This window comes from Condylura cristata, unplaced genomic scaffold (genome assembly GCF_000260355.1).
Source record: "Condylura cristata isolate star-nosed mole 26May11 unplaced genomic scaffold, ConCri1.0 scaffold00002, whole genome shotgun sequence".
Classification (NCBI taxonomy): domain Eukaryota; kingdom Metazoa; phylum Chordata; class Mammalia; order Eulipotyphla; family Talpidae; genus Condylura; species Condylura cristata.
Genome location: NW_004567103.1, coordinates 60096261 through 60114221, shown reverse-complemented (window position 1 = coordinate 60114221; position 17961 = coordinate 60096261). Strand labels below are relative to the sequence as shown.

Below are 17961 nucleotides of genomic sequence, written 5' to 3'. Positions count from 1 at the left end.
TGACAAAACAGCATTTGGACAGCATAAAAACAACAATACTGATTTAAGAAAACAAACCCCACCACTCTCTCCTAACTAATGGAGAATGATTACGACAAAAGGATACTTACTGGGGGGCATTGTGCAAGTTTGTCAGCTGCTACCAGTTGAACATTTAAGTGTTTACTTTGGGACTTTCCTCTAGATTTAATCAACCGTTGTAAAACCTGATGGAAGAAGAAAGGAGCCTCTGAGCTCTGGCAAGGACTTGAAAGAAAACCAAATAAACCAAGATCTTTTTCAGTCTATTTAGCCCTCAGTTCGAATAAAGAGGAAAGTAATGCAGCAAATCACACACACACACACACACACACACACACACTGTAATGACATCTTCCACTTAAGTTATAGAGCATTTGATATGTTCATCTTATGTGTGTCATGTGAGATCTTGGTGGGATCTTGTTCTCCTTAGATTTTACTCAGAGATATCAAAGAAAGCCCTATAAATGTGGGGTCTGCATCTGTACTAGGTCACATAAGTAATATTTTGGCACACTACCTCAAAAGGAGATCAATATTAGACTCGTTTATATTTTGGTCCTTTTGTCACTCATCGTTTTTGAAACATTTCATTTTAATTTTATAGAGTAACACAATTAATGACAGAAATTTAGGCATACATGATAGTGAGCTGGCATACTGCTACCTTGAAACCAGTGATATACATCTATGTCTTTAGGGGCACTGCGGTAGTATATTTTGTTATATAATCCTTCTTATCTTCTTTTTGTTAGTTGAAACCATGTCCTCACACCCAAAAATAGGATAGCTTATGAGCTAGTACTGACACCTCAACACATATGTATATGCCAATTTCAGATCCTGCACTTATGGATCATGTAGTGTCCAGGGCAGAGAATAAAAGGTATTAAAATCTATTCCTCCCCAACAAAGGGTTTTTGAATTCCCTTCAGTTATGGGTCAAAGAGATCTCCAGCTGGCCAAGGCCACTATGATGATGCCCAAAAGGTCTGCTTTGAGCAGAATTCTCACACTCATCATATGCAGAAGCAGTGCCTGGGGAATGGAAGGTGAGAGCAGCAGAAGGGTTGAGGAAAGGCACAATTTCTTCAGACATTCTCTCCTCCGAAGAGACTACTGCTCTAGTTGGAAACTGAATTGTCACTTCTGCACTAAAATGCACTCTTGAAAAGAAACTGATTATTAAGGTTGTACCTCCCAAGGGTATTGATTTTATATTCACGTTTTTATAAATATATTTTTTACATTATTCTTCATTTTGTATATTTTTTCATCTCAGTTGTAATCCCCGTGAACTTCCCACCATCACTTCACCCATGTGTCATTACATATCGGTTCATATTAACAGTCCCATGTGCTCTTCCCTCCCCATTATATTTACTTTTTAAAACAACATGGCTTTTTAAATGAAGTAACCCCACATCAAAGGGGACCATCTAACAGCTATCTCGCTTCTACACTAAAGTCCTGTGGTGGTGAAAATATGTTACATAAATGCCATTTTGCTTAATCAAGAATAACTATATTTTTGATGAATCCAACCAAATTGCAAATGTAAGGGTATATAACATTTCCCTCATAGATTTTATGCAGTGATATTTTTAATTTACATATGATAAATACAGATACCTCTCGAATGATGGTACTCTCTCAACGGGGGAGTACAGTTTCAAAAAGACATCTTCTTGTCCACTAATACAAAAGCACAGAACAAAGAGCATTTCAAAAGAAATGAGCTTCTAATACTTAAGACAGAAATAAGCTAATTACCTTTGGAGATGAGACTTTTACATGAACAATAATTGGAGCTAAAGACGTCTTTATGAGTTGTGCAGGGTGATTGATGGTGTCTGCATCAAGAACAACCAGTTGTAAAGATCTTGCCAATTCAAAGATTCTCTCAATCTCACTCTGTACTTCCGCTAAAAGGAGAAAATAATAGCAGGTAATAGTTATTTGTATTACTTAATTCTACTTAGTTTTTACTCATTATTTATTTTAATTAAATTATAATTAGTATATTTAAATAATAGCACTCTTTCAGACAGGTTTATCTACATTGCAAAAGAGAGTATTCTGAATTTTCATAGTCCTGTCTGTCTTAAACTCTTTTTTTGAATAGAGATGTGTTAAATTTTGCATAAAACCTAAAAATTAATGGGAACAACTGAAATTTTCTTTTTAATTTACTTCTTACACTCACTCTGATATTGAGCTACTTATATAGCTATGTAGTTTTTGACTTTTTTTCTTAGGAAATTTTATTTTATCTTAAAAGTTGAAAACACATTTAGGAAACAACTGAAAACTATGGACAAAGCAATATCACATGGAAAATAAGTCACAAGATATCATTTTTATCAATCAACAACTTATTAACATTTTATAGATGCATATTTTTAAAATCCCACAATTCATCTGTTTTACCTAGTATACACATTCTTATATAATTGGTTAAACATTCTGTGTCTACTCTTACAACTAGAATATTTGTAAGTCCTAATTCAAGTATTAGGATCAGTGAACTTTTACAAGGCATAATAATTTTCAATATTAAAAAAAATCAAACTAAAACAAATTATACTAAAATGATGCAATACATCTAGATGCAACTCTTTGGCTGGCAGCAACAGTCAAGTGACTTGTATTTGTACATGAATCTGGTCAAATAAAAAATATGGTCATTTTCAAATAGCTAGTTATTGCTGCAGCAATCCAGCTTTTTAAAAAGCAATGTAGATTATCTCAAAATGCATAGTATGACTTTGTGAAATATAAAAAATTAATACACTTTCTCAAATCACCTGATTTATTGGCTTAGGTCTAAAAATCTGAGTTAGACTAATTTTTGAAAAGATAATTTTGATTTGTTTTTATTTATTTTTATTTTTTGGTTATAGGTGTGACCTAATGTTATAGTGTCATCCAAATTACAAAGTAAACAAAGCTATGTGATATAAATTATTTCAAGGAAGGCCTAGAAAAAAGATGATACAGCTCTAAGTATTCTAACTAAAAAAGATTTTTGCCAGAATCCCATAAATTGTTTTACCCATTGTAAATTCAAGTTCACAGGACCCATCAAAAAATTCTCCCCTCTGGAACAAAAGGGATTGAAAAGTTGTGTCAGATGAATATTCAAGACTATCATGTGAATATTTCTCATATTTTACAAAATTACCTACAATTCTTCTTACCCAAATCACTAAAGTTTCATGTATAATCTGTAATTGGAGTATGACTTAAAAATTAAAATATCTATTTTTTCATATTGTCTAATATTAAAGGACTGAAGTTTTTTGTGTTGTTTTAAAAGGCAACTAACTTGCAAAGTAACAATGTGAAGAATTTGGAAAATTAGGCTTATTTGAAAAAATTCTGAAATCACATTTGTTAGTAATAATGACATACTTCCTTTTTTCTTAAAGAAAAAGAGAATGGTTTCTCTTAAGAAACATGTTTGTACAATAAATCTTATTTTTACTGTTGCAAATTTCTGCCTCAGACTGTTGGTGTAAGCTCTCCATTTGTTATTTTCATGAATTATCTAGTGGTAAGGGAACTCCTGACCAGCATTGTGATAGAACAAGTCTATGTTGTTTCAAGCTTCATGTCTGAATAGGATGTTTTCTGATGTAGCAAAAAGGCAGAGGCAGCAACTGGAATGTCCTAGTACAAAGAGCCCTTTAGGCTCCCTGAGTCACTTATGTAAATAACTCAGAAATACCTGGCTCTTAATTACACTGCAAGCATTGAGGTAAATGTGGTTTTTACAGGCACAGAGAGCAGACACACCTACTGCTTAACCATTAAAATACTCTTGGGCATGGGTGCCCTAATAAGGGTCAGAACAAGCCAGCAGGCTGTAGAAGGCCACCTTATACACTGGGGTGGGCCTAATATTGGATAATATTTGTATAGAATACAGTAGACAAATTATAGGTGAGGTAGAAAACAATCATATTTATCTAGGTAACTCGCTTTCTTAAAGAATAACTTTAATTAAACCCAAAAATCTTTACTAGTCATGTTTATATTTAGAAGGTACCCAATGGAGTTTTCATCATGATTTTATTCCAGACAAATGGAGATCTGAGAAGTCATGGATTATGATGCAAGAGGGACCTCAATGACCACTGCTTGACCATGACTGATCTGGATCCACTTTTCTCTAGCACTCTGTCACCATGATCTTCCTGATATCCAGTTGTTTAAGCTACTTCAATGTACCCATGAAACATCCTATGGGAAGTAGGGGTATATGTCAGGGAAATATTATGTAATATAATAGATTTTCTTGGAATTTCATATGCATGTTACTCTTTGTACCTCAAGGACTCTAAGAAGTTTTGCAGTAAAGAAACTTGCCAACTGTAAATCTGTAATTTTCAAGTTAAATTGACATAGGAAAAAAATTAGATGTATCAATCATTAGTAGCTTCTAAAAGTAACATTTTATGGATTCTATTTCAGAGATCTCTTTAGCAAGGTACACTAGGCCCCCAATATACTTTCAGCTGCTCTTTCAATCTCCTATAGCACTCAAGCCATGGTTCCCATTTTCTTTACTTAGAATGTTATACAAAAACTATTTGTTCTTGTCAAAGATTATTTTTTTAAGATTTATATATTTATGCATACAGAAATGGGGTACAAGCCAGAAGTGCAGGGCCAGTGAGAGAATTCACCAGAGACAGAGTGGGGAGCAGAACAGGCAGATTGAAGAAGTACACTGCTGAGGGGAGCAGCAGGCGGGTCAGGAGAGGTCTGCCGCGCCATGTGGGCCACCTCTGGGGCCAGGGATCAAACTTGCACTGTAGTGGCTGCGGGCAGCTTGCATATGCTGTGTCCTTACCTGTTGCATCACCAGGGAGGGCCCAACAAAGATTTTTTTTTTTAATATGTTAACATCTTTGTACATTCTTATCTATTTTGAAGAATGAGCTCAAATATAACTTATGTGAAATCTTCTCAGATTCCTCTTACTTTCTATCCTTCTTTACACCCTTAGCTCTTTGCTTATAATTTCATTGTCTTGAAGTATTTTTAACTGTTCCTTCTTTCTGCTTGCTCATGGGTAAGCTACTTTAACTGTACTTGTACACTTCTTAAGTCAGCTTAACCCATGACACATAAAAAATGTCAGTAAACACTTGAAGAATATGCAAGTGTATATTAGCATGTAAAGAACTGCCATAAGAGGCTCACACAATGGTTTATATAAATTGCTATTAAATATACTCTAATAGTTATGGTCATACGACTTTAAAAAGTAAACGGGAAAACCAGTAAGTTGACCTTGTTTATTAACTCAATATTTACACTAACTCTACTCACTCCACTGACTCTAACAACAGGTGGCTAGATGACATGAAATGACTTTAAAGAATAATCACAAACCCTTGGCTGGTACAGAGGGTTAATGTAGTCAAGTAACCAAGTTTATACTTTTAAGTATCTTTAAACCTCTCATTATACATCAGAAGAAGAGTGGTTAAAAGTCAGTCCGCCAGTTCTGCTCTCCACTCTGCCTCTGGTGGAGCTTCTCACCCCCCACTCCTCTGGCCTGTACCCCATTCTTGTATTCATAAATAAATCTTTTTTTAAAAAGTCAAAGACACTGTACAGAATGAAAAGAGTGGAAGGCAGCAGAGAACAGGTGCTTGTTTATTAGATTTTCAATCTAATTTGGCATCCTTGTCATTCATCACAGTTGACTTCAGTTACCTAATCTGACTATTGTTAACTGTGCCTTCGTTATCTCCTCAATGACAAAATGCTATGTTTTTTTTTTAAGATTTATTTATTTATGCATACAGAACTGAGGTGCAGGCCAGCGGTGCAGGGGCAGCGAGAGGATTAACCAGAAACAGAGTGGGGAGCAGAACAGGCAGATGGAGGAAGTACACTACTGAGGGGAGCAACGGGTGGGTCACACCATGTAGATCACCTCTGGGTTGGGGTATCAAACTCACACTGAAGCAGCTGCAGCTAGCTTGCGGTGCTGCGCTCTAACCCATTGCGCCACCAGGGAGGGCCCAAAATGCTATGCTTTTAAGAGTGGTGTGAAGCTCTAAATATAGGACTAAAGAAGAAACCAGTGATGTCTGGGACATTGCCCACACAAGTGCTGACAACTATTCCAATTGGTATGTTTAGCATATTCTTACATAGTAACTATCCAACACGATGCCAGTGTTTGCCAGAATATCAAGGTCATACTGTGTAGCCTCTTTTCAACCTGGACAATTATTGGTTCAGGGTCAAAGCAAAGCCTTCAACAGATTCTTGATGGGATGTTTGGCACTCTACCTTGGAGATCCTGCATTTTTCTTTAAGATTTCTATCATCTATATAGCTCAACTGGGTACTTTAAAAAATGTAGTGACATAGAAAAGCTTGATCTTTCTGAGTTGTTCTCAGTATGTGAATGAGAAAAAAAAAGATAAGTGAGTTACACCACTCTGGGCAATCACAGAAACCACAAATAGGCTTTTGAGATGAAGGCTGTAATTCATCAGAAACATGGATTTCCTTCTGTAGTTGGAGATTCAGTCTTTCACCACCTTGCTTTTACAGACTCGATGAAGCTAACCACATATGTTGATTTTTGTCTTCTCCAGGATGGTGAACTTCAGGATGCTTTCTGACTTGTGCTCCAGAAAAGACATGTTTAAACTCCCTGCATGTTATTAATGGTATTGCAATTTCCACTTGCAGATCTGACTATACTACCAGCAAACAGCAGAAGCAACACTAAGAACACTGTGATCTAGCTTTCTTCTAAAGGTCTGAGAAGGTAAAACATCTCCTTTTCAATCTAATTTGGCATCCTTGTCACTCATGACAGTTGACTTCGTGCAATCTTTCATGCCAGCAGTGACTCAGGTATGACAGGTATCACTGGCCTCAATGAGAAGCATGGGAAAAGTGGACATGAGTTGTTTCACATAGCTAGCCAGTAGCAGACTAGGAAGACATGTCGAGGATTGTCCCTACCAGCCTACTCATTAGCTAATTGACTAGAGCTGAGAGAGAGGAGGCTCTGGCTGCTGCAGGACTCTGATCCCATCTTCCTCTATGACTGTCATTCTCCTCAGTTAATCAGCATTTCCCCATTTAGAAGGGAGATCAAAATGGAAATGACATTCAAACAACATGTATCATCCCTGTCTGAAAGCGCAACTGAAAGAAGTATCACAGTTGAACCTCTTACCTAAACTGGACCGAGTGTTCGAACGTTCAATTATTGCTCTCTTGCTGGGATTATTTAGGACAGACCTCTTAGCAAGAGAAATGTCAGCTGTCACTCTCGTTATCGATATCCTAGGAATAGGAACACAGAACAGAACAAGAAGCCAGTAAAAATGTTACAGTTCTCTCCAAGTGATTTGTAACCACAGTACTTAATAACCACTTTACATACTACAGTGTGACCACAATATAATAAACATTGGCCACAAGTATAAACAGACTTTGGCTAGTGTTAAAATACAAGCAGAGCAGGATGGAAGAAGGGTTTGGCAATTTAACAAAAACAACTGCAGTAAAAAATGCAGCTCCTTTTCCACTATCATCTGTCTTGCTGAATTCTTTTTTTTTAACACACACCATTCTAGAAGGGAATCAAAATATATGAGTAAACCATGCTCTTTCTAGGAAGCAGCAATATAAATTCCCCATACTTCACACATGACTTGCTCTTGACCAAGCTTCAGGACCTGCAAATACTCTGCCTGGGCACCTCAGTGTGGGGGTAAAGAGGAGAAATCCTCTTCATTTTGACCATCAAAGACAATCAACCAATTGGTAGCAATATTGCATTCCTGTGCTATTGTTAATATTGTTAATTCATGATACGTAAAGCACTCTTCCATAGGCCCAAAGGATTGTTTCATTTCTAAGAATATAAAAAATATGGTTTCTTTTTTACAGGCACAAGACTCTTCAGCATATTTGGATATAATTGTGACTGTATATGGTGGGAGTCATAAGACACTATGATTGAGGGCAATAGCAGCACTGTGCAAGATTTTGAGGTTAGAAAGTATCCTATAACCAAGCAAGAGAATAGGATGAAGACATCACCCACAAATGGAGAGAGGGTTCTATTTGCATGTGATTCATCAAATGAGTCTCTGGAATTCACAATTTTAAAGTTACTAATTTTAAAATGGAATTGCTTAACTTCAGATTACTATCTACCTGTAGAAAGCAAAGAATCCCTCTCTAAGCCATTTTTTACCACCATGGAATTTTCTCCACTCTTATCTTCAGAGCTTGGCAGAGTTCCAGAGAGAAGACAAGGAGAGCAGCACCTCTTACCTTCTATACTCAATGCGCCCATCCACCTCCATTTCAAGCTTCTTTGGGAAGAGGGTAGAGTTATTAACAGCTATTGAGTTATATGTCATTTCACACCTCTTTGGGGCAACACTGTCAGCACTCTCAGGAGACTTCACCAGATTTCAGTGGCCTGAAGCCTTGGGGAGATTTGAATAGTCCTTTTCACAATGGTTGGAAATTACTTCTTTAAAACAACAGGCTGTGTAAAAGTTCAATGCCATGTTAAAACTAACTACTCCTTGCTTGTTCACTGTGTTGTAATTATAAGCTGTAGATGGTCGTGAAGAAATATGGGAACCTAATAAATTAGTTTATGTTGATCTTCCCAAACTTTCTTTTTCAGAAATCAAGAGTTTCAAGAAATACCTATGAGACCACTGAGGGCAGTGAAAGGGGCTGAGTCAGCAGGATTTTCATTTCCTGTTCTTGGTGCCAGGACACACCTCTGCATTTCTGTTTCTATATTGGGGCTTTAGAGATTATCTTATTGTGAAAAGTGGTTCAACTGCTAAAAAGACCTTGAAAACACTGGTTTAATACAACTTCGTCATTTTACCAAGAAGAAAACTGAGACTCAGAGAGTTCCACATGGTTAGTGAGGGGTTAAGAAAGTCAGTACACAGGCTCATGAGCACCAGGCAAGGATTTGACTCACAGTTCTCTCACAGTTTGTTTTCTTCTTCAGAAACCCTAACTATCCAGACAAGATATCCAGTGCACAGGCAGTGGTTGGTCTTGTCCACATGCATTTGATAATCAGGACTTAAATTAGGTTAATGTCCGGTGAACTACAAATCTGAGTCTTCATCATTCAATGGGCTGCTACAATAAGGCATAAACTCTTACAGGCAGTCCTTGGGGTCAAAACACTCTTTATTTACAGAATAGAGTTTGCTTATTTTGTATTTGTGTTTCTAGCTTGTTTGTATTTTCAGAATGGAGTTGTTAGATAGAAACAAACAGTCAAGTTTTAGAGCAATTCAACTATATGTCTGGAGAGAAGATTGGATTAGGGACAGAATTTGACTTTCTGGAATAACTTTTGTAGGGGTCAAAGATTCTATTCTTTTTAAGTGGAAATAAAAATTTCCAGTTCTATACAAGTCAATAGTAACCTTTGCTGCTTACAATTGGAAGAGATTATTAATGGAGGCACACTCTTATTTTTGAGTTATAAGCATACTTTATGATTTGTAAATACATCCAAAGTTTAAAAAAAAAATAGAACAACTAAATCAGAAAAAAAAAAGCTTTATCTATTTCAAAAACAGAAGAAGATGTGTGGACAATAAACATTCTTTTCCTGTTTTATGTGTTAATGAAATACATTTTGCTATTATAAGGTATATCAGAGGGAGGTCATGAGAAAAGACAGCCCAAGAAACCCTTCAATAAGACAAAAGAATTTCTATTCCTATGAAAAAAAAAATTCCTATTATTATCAAAATCAGATACCAACTCCAAACCTTTTTTGAAAAATGACTTCTCAGCAATGTAATTACACTCATCATTGAATGCTGTCTAGTTTAAATACTTTTTTTACTTCAAGTAATAACGTTTCTACTTCTTTACTTGCTATACTTACACCCTTTGGTGTCTTTCAGACTTCTGTGCATCTTGTCTGGTAAAGGTCACTATAAAGATCCTTGGGAAATATTCCTGTGACACAGTGTCAGTGCACTCGAGCATTGCTTAACAATGGTCTGGTCTAGGACAGGACTCATATAAGACTGATCCTACTTAGCCACACAATATAGAGAAACGTAGCTATCTAGGTTTATGTAGTTACACTCTATGATGTCTGCACAACAGCAAAAACACCTAAGAATGCATTTCTCAGAATGCATCTCTATTTCAGTAATTGACAGAAATTATTGGTAAGCTCATAAAAGACCAGCAGAAGTTCAGTGCCCCAGTGACTAGTTATTGTAAAATATATCACTGAAAACTAGCAAAAATCATTCTCTAAATCTAGTGAATCTGAACTCCAACTGTTGCTACTTTTGTTTTAGAATTCATCATAAAATTGTTGCAATCCATCATGAGCTAGGATTAATAGTTTTCTCTGATTTTCTGTACAAAGATAACATGTTCAATGATGACTTGACATATTCACAACAAAATTATTAGCATGTCCATGCCGCTAACGGAACAGCTCTAAGATCCTTCCTTACATTATCTTTGATGTAACTGATAATGCAGCACATTAATTTAAAAATTCCTAATATTCATACAGAAAAAAATGTTCCATAGAATAGCGTAATAATGCACTGTGAAGAGAACAGAGATAGAGTGTATACATAGATGTGAAGATTTTTCCTGAATCTTTCTCATGCTGGTTGTCTGACCATAGGCAAGACACCATTCTTTGAGACTCAGTATCCTAACAATAAAACAGTGACAGTAGCTTTGCCAAACTATCTCACTGAGCTGTTATTAGGAGCAATAAGGGAACAAATAAAAAATACTTTTTAAAATAGTTAATCATAGTTTTCTGGGTTCATAAGCCCATATATAATGTATACAATATATCTTTTGGAAATTTGAAGACTTGAACAAGTCAGTTTCTTTGTATCTCTCAGAAGTTGGCAGTCTATCAAGAACTCTCTCACCCCCAGAGTCCATAAAACTTATATAACTTCTAAAGTGGACTGATAAGGTCAGATGCACTATTATCAGCCTCCTCATTCAAATATTCATACTTGACATTAACGCATTCATTATCTCTAGTATTTGAGTGCCCACTTATTAAGTTTGCCTTCGAATAGAGGATAGTAAAAGAAGATGGTAAGAAAATAGTATCGATAATGAAAAGAAGGTGCTATATTGTTTTTCCATTAATTGAAACAACAAGTTGTTTTTATTACTGCAGAGTTTGGCTGATTTGTGATAGCATTCATTTTTTTCTCATTTCCTTTTACCCATAAGTAAAATCTCTTTGAGTCTCCCTAAGTTGTATTCTCATCTTCTTTTGTTCAAAAATTTTTTTCTAAGCCTTTCTTTTTTTTAAATTATTCCCTGGCTAGTGTCTCCTTCTAGCTTCACATCCTGTCTATAAAAGCTACATAATGTTCATTTTAGGATTTCTGGCCATGTTCATGTCATTTACAAGGTGTCTGATAACTACCATACAGCTGATCTGATACCCAAAGCCTAAAGTAACAATTTTGTTCACATTTGAAATGATTATTCTATCTCAACAAATTGCACTTGGTACGAATTTTGGTCTGAATGCTTGCTAATAAGTCTATGAGTGATAGATTCAACCAACAAAACAAACTTCACCTGAAAGGATGATTCTTAATGAATATTTGTGGTATGAAGTGAAGATTATAAAGTTCGATACCATCTGCATTCACTCTGTCCTGCGAGGCTGGCGCCAACAAGGCTTCTTGTTAGGCTTACTTAGTATATGCCCACTTGCTGCAAAAAACCCTTCACATACATATATTCATATTCACAGAGGGCCCTCAGAAACTATGTAATATGATGCCTTTTGTTTTACTTACATGCATTATAGTTGGGTTCTATAATAGGAATTATAGCAATAAACATGCATGATAATTAGCTCTGAAGTGACTCAAATAATTTCTAAGGTATATTAAAAAAAAAACAAAAAGTAAATGATTCTGAACTAGTCAAGCTTTTAAACTTTAATACAATTTATTGAAATATTTGTTAACCAAGGTGTGAAAAACAGCATGGAAGAAGAAAACCTCTTCACCAAACGATCCCTTTTTGGCTCTTTCCAAAAATATAAAAATAAAAAGGCTTTCTCCTGACTATTTTATCTAATCTACTGTATTCAGTCAATGAAACACTGAGTAGGTTTCCATTAGAACATATTGTCTATGCTGTATCACTGTGCTAAAGCCTTCTGTGTAATTGTTCCCTTGGCTGGTTTCAATTAAAGACTTTTTGAGGTTTTCTCTCCTTTTATTAATTGGTAAAACACAACATAGCAGATTGTCACAGCTCAAAATGTAAGGCTATTCCCCACACAGTAGACATGTGAGTCAGTGCAAAACTATAAGCAAATTTCTTTTTCTTTATCAAAGTATCCATATACTGAACCAATGAATTCATTATTGCTTTTTCTGCTGAACTTGAATCTTTTCATTTGGAGCAAGTCCATCTCCTACTCCCATCTTTAATATCTATCTTACTCTAACTCAGTTCTCCCTGGGGCTGAGTCTTTTTCTCTATCTATTACCTTTCTGCTGCCCTAATTCTTCCAGATCTTCATCTGTGTCATTAGACCCCTTGAAATACTTGGCATAGAAATTTTAATTCTATTTATATCATCTTTAACAGTGTATAAGTGCTTGATGCAGATAACTCTACTAGCCCCAGGATTTAATTAAATGCATTTCCTTTTCTGGTCCTCAGGATTAAAGAACCCAGATTTTCATTCCTGAAGGCAATAATTAAGTTACTCACTTTCTCTTTACTAAATTACAGCTTCTTTCTTCTTTCTATAGGTGCTACCTTTCAAACCTTTAATTACATTGTCATTTATTAAGGATGCTCTGTGGAGATCAACTAATCTAACAAAATTGAGGCTGTGTTATGGTATGGGATTTGTTCAGTTTGGGAGTTGTTAAGAGGTGACAAAATAGATATTGCTCAGAACTTCCTTACAATAGGTTAACACTATGTGGCTTCAAACATAGCTGAAGGGTGTGTGTGTTTGTGTGTGTGTGTGTGTGTGTGTGTGTGTGTGTGTGTGCGTGTGAGAGAGAGAGAGAGAGAGAGAGAGGGGGAGAGAGAGAGAGAGAGAGAGAGAGAGAGAGAGAGAGAGAGAGAGAGAGAGAGAGAGAGAGAGAGAGAGAGACCAAGGACACAGGAAACCGAGCCATGCACATTAGCTGCCTCCAATCCATGGAGACATGCGTGATGGCAAAGCATTGTTTCTGGGTCATCAGAGGACAAGAACATGACCAACACTATTAAGTTAAAGACACATAGCTTAGTTGTTTGTAATGTGTTTTTAGGAAGTAAATTCCCAATTGCCAGTTTCCAAACAGAACTTGGTTATCTCTGATCTGTGGCTGTTGGAAAAATGTTATATTTCCTTCCAACTTCCATATTCCAGTATCCAGTGGTTTTCACTTTTCTTTTAAGTGACTTCACTGCCCATCTTTCTTAAAATAAGAAAGGGATAGGATAAAACCATGGCTTTCTTATTTAGCACTTCGTGTCCACTAGAAGAATGTGGCAGTGATTATTTGTTAAACAAAATCTATTTCCTTTTCCCCCTGGACACATGGCTAGACTACTGCCCAGCCTCTTTGCAATTAGGTGTAGCCATGAGAACAATTTCTAAGCAGTGAAATGTGAGAATCAATGTGTGCCTTGTCAGTGTGGTATTATCCTGTCCTACCTTCACGCTGAAGGACCCATCCCCTCCCATCTGAGGAACACCCATGTTACACAGTTAAACGAGAAACAACTCACTTCCACTGTGTTTGAATCATTATACATTTTAAAAGTTTGTTTTTAAGGCCACCTAGCCTATACTGATACTAATGTACTTAACAATTTTCAAGTGATGCTGAAGCAATCTGAGTCATAAAATAAAATCTTAATTATTAGAGCTAAAATATCAGTTGATCTTCTTTGTAAAATAGTCCCAGAAATTAATGAATATTTTAACACTATATCCAACAGATTCTTCTTTTGAGAAATATATACAATTTGAACTTAATCAGGTTCATTTTCTTCTTAATATGCTGTTTATTAAAATCTATTTGAAGATATTTAACAATATTTTTTAAAAAATACCTTCAAATACTTAAATATTTGGTAAGTTGGATGTACTCACCCATGCTTCTCAGTACATAATATTTATGTTTTCTTCATTTCTAAAAAGGTTTCAGGTTTTTGCATGTTATTATTTTTATATAGAGAGTATTATGCATTGTGAAAGAGCTGAATACTGAATATTGAGTCAAATGGATTTTTTAGCATTTTTCTACAAGATGCAGAAATTCATTTTTTTTTACAAACTGATTAATGAAACTATTTGATGGCCAATAACAGAGCCATTCTGATAATGGGCCATGATAGAATACATATAAAATAACAAAGTATTTCCTAATTGAAAAAGAAACCCAATACTAAACATCCAAACAACTATTATTCCCTACAAAATAGTTACTTAGGGAGACTTTTCTTGCACTCTTTGGGAAAATATTACTTATACTCTTGAGGAAATTCAGTACTTTATTATGTATAGTTCTATTATACACACACACACTCTTCTCTCTCATAGTTGCTATTACCCAGTTGCTATTACTGTAGCTCTTTATCAGCTATAGCTTATATATTTTTTTATTCTAATAGCTTATTTTCACATCATTTCGTGCCTTTTTCCATCTCGGTTGGAATCCCTGCGGACTTGCCATCACCAGTTCACCCGTGTGCCATCACCATACTCCTGTGCACTCCCCCTGTTTATATTTTAATATAATATGGTATGAATTTACTAACATGTGAAAAAATAAAGTCAAACATTTCAATTAAACAAATAGATTCTTTTCCTCCTTAAAGCCCCTTTTCTTTTGGAGATTCAATACTACACTTCATAACATCTTATATTCAAGGTTTTCACACTATACTCTTCCCAGGTAGAGAATTTTTGCAGTCATTAGAAAGAGAACCACACATCAGTTTATCACACGTTTGGTTAAAGGAAAAAAAAGACAAAAACATCTATATATGTCTCACCTCCCATCAAACCTGTGCTTCAGGAAATCAAAGAGGGCTTTCTGCATCATGTCTGTAACCTTCACAGAGGTGAGAAAAAAAGAATGAGGCAAACACACGCAGAGAGAAAGAAAGAAGTCAAAAGTGAGAGAGGTGGAAGGAAGGGGCGCTGTGCTGAGCAAAGACCTTATCACAGCCAATCTTCTCCAAGGGGTAGGGTAGAAATAGTGGAAGGTGTTTTCATACTTAACCATTCAGAGTTGCTAAGTTCCCCTCCATGTTTCTCTCCCAGGGTGTTGTGGAGTGAGTGAGCAGTGTTCACTAGACCCAGGGCACCTTCTTCTCTCATAAGGGGCTAACAGAACAGACTAGGCTGGCTTCATGTGCAGATGCTGCCTGCTCTTGGCATGCCCGGCTGTGCTTGGCCCCAGCAAGGGGCAGATGGAGACTCAGGCCAGACCTAGGTTCAGCTGTCCTGTTATTCTATATATGTGGACATTCTCTAGGCACAGAGCTGGATTTCTGTGGCCCATTCTGTAGGTCTGTTGACGTTCAACCATGAGAGGAGGGGGAAGGGAGAAGAGGGGTGAGGGGGCAAGGAAATGGAAGAGGGAAGGAGACAGGTGAGTGGGAATCTTAGAGAGTCATCAGTTCATTTAACATGTGTTCTGAGAGCCTTCGATGTGTTGACATTGTGTAGCATAGTGGGAGAGGTGCCCTGAGGTTGCTACCTTCAGCTTTTAATGTCCCATCCCACTTTTTCTGACCTAAATTCACAGTCAAAAAAGCAACATCTGAAATCTAAGTCTTTACTCTTTTCCTTCTCCTATAGTAGTATTTAATCTCTAGGAAATTCAGTAATATTTTCGTTGGAGTTTTGCCACCCATGCCTGCAACTCGCCACCCTTCTTAAAGCCTTTAAAATAAGTGGAGAATTACTGGGTGGAATAAGCTGTGTCTTGAGCACAAAGCAAGGTCAGATTGTTGGTGCTTTGAGGATGTAGGTTTGCTGACAGAGTGCTATGTGCTCCCTTGTGCTGCTCATACTTGATTATTTCTAATAATCACAGGAGCACTTGAAAGAGATTAGGTTTTTTTCTTAATACAGACCAAACTTTTGATCACAACCCATTACCAATGTTTTGAGGGGGATTTTTTCCGAACAGCGTTACGTATAAAGGACTTTATGAGAGGGAAGAAAACACAGGCCATTCCCTGCCCTCCCCAACCCCTCCCACCCCAACCACCTTACTAGCTGAGGGTTGGCTCCACTTGCTCCTGTATGTAAACAGGCCCTGAAGGAGCAAACCCCAGGAGGCTGTCTCCCAGGTTCTCAACCAAGACTGAAGCATAACAGTGCGATATTTGTACCTCATAACCCTTCAGTGACGGCCCCACTAAGACCACCGGACGCATGGATGGCACAACATCGTAAGGAGGGATGTGCTCCGTCTGAAAGAGATGGTTCAACATGTGTGACAGAGAATAAGTGCGCCTCCTCCAAAGCCACCGCATTCGTGATTCTCACGTCAAATGAGGAACGATTACCACAGGTCCCCACCAAGGCTCATCCCTTATTGCGTCACTGAAATGGAGCATTGCAGGCAAGTATGGACAGGAACCTTAATGATAGATTTAAAAAGGAAACACAACTTACCACTTTTTGCTTCTGTTTTGCTAAAAGACAACAATGAAAGCCATATCAAAATATGTAATCTTTGTAAATGATAGTACATGATTTTAAAAGATGGAAGACTGTACTAATTTGTCCCTGCAATTCTTGTTATCACCCACTCTGTGAAGTACTACTCTATTATTCCATCCCAAACAAGCCAATTTTGAAGACATATGAAAAAATTAAACCACTTCCTTCCTGCACAAATGACTAACACTCTGATTTCATGCTGGGCAGGAAGGGTGGCAGGGATTCATAACAGTATAGGGAGTTCTGGGCCAGCTGGGAATCTTGGATTATCCCCCTGATGGACAAAACATACATAGTAGCTGAGAACAAGTCGAGTAGATAAAATTTGATGAAAGGAAACTTGGAACAGCAACTTGAGCAGACATAGTAATCACCTCTATCACTTGTGATTTTGGAGAATCATGAAAAAATTTTGCAATTTTTTGTGTGTTCTTAAGTCTTTTTGTCCATTTTCCAGATTATGCATATATTTCCCTACTATTGTTACTATTAATTTCAAATAGGTTTATAACCAGTTATCTCCACTCTTTCCTATTTGCAATAATGAAAATGAGAATGTGCTAAATGTTTAATGAATAAAGACGAGGCAAAATATACTCAATATCTGATGAAAGTAGTATTGTTGTCATCCAAGTAGGCCCAGTCCATTTAGAGGTAATCCAGACATTCTGGGTTACCATTTAGAGGCAACTCCAGAATTCTGGAGATCAGGAAGGATTCACAAAAACCAGTAACCAAACACTCAGAACTATCCCAGAACCAACCAAGTATCTTGCAATTACGGTAGGCTACAAGAAATTGTTGGACTTGTCATTCTGAATTGGTAAGACTAGATAAATGAAATTAGCCTGTAGGAGTTAGGGAATGTGAGAAGAAAAGTTCCCACTTGAATATCTCCATAACTTCCAAATGTACAACTCTCCATAATGTCCTTTCATTACCATTAACTCCAAGGCTCAGTTGTCTTCTATATAAAAGAAATGAAGTCATCTGGGCCCAACCTCATTTCCTGCTTTAGCCACCCACTTTTCATAGCCCAGGCAACACCAACACATCCTAAAGTTTCACATAGAGACTGGAACAGAGCATATTCTTGAGCATCTATACCTTTTATTTTTCTTTTTAATATACTTTCTACATGCTAAAGTCTGTTGAGTTCTTGGGAGGAATAATGAACT

At 36.7% G+C, this 17961-nt stretch overlaps 1 protein-coding gene across 1 annotated transcript in view; it reads right to left on the bottom strand.

Annotated features, from left to right (window-relative positions):
- The window catches only part of CACNB4 (calcium channel, voltage-dependent, beta 4 subunit), a 127196-nt gene that overhangs the window by 24915 nt on the left and 84320 nt on the right, over nucleotides 1-17961 (bottom strand). Inside the window, exons 7-12 of the mRNA XM_012727362.1 lie at nucleotides 16736-16755; nucleotides 16450-16530; nucleotides 15100-15158; nucleotides 7241-7350; nucleotides 1795-1946; nucleotides 111-206 (exon numbers count right to left, since the gene is read on the bottom strand). Of these exons, the coding sequence (XP_012582816.1) occupies nucleotides 111-206; nucleotides 1795-1946; nucleotides 7241-7350; nucleotides 15100-15158; nucleotides 16450-16530; nucleotides 16736-16755 (518 nt within the window). The remainder of the gene's footprint in view (nucleotides 1-110; nucleotides 207-1794; nucleotides 1947-7240; nucleotides 7351-15099; nucleotides 15159-16449; nucleotides 16531-16735; nucleotides 16756-17961) is intronic.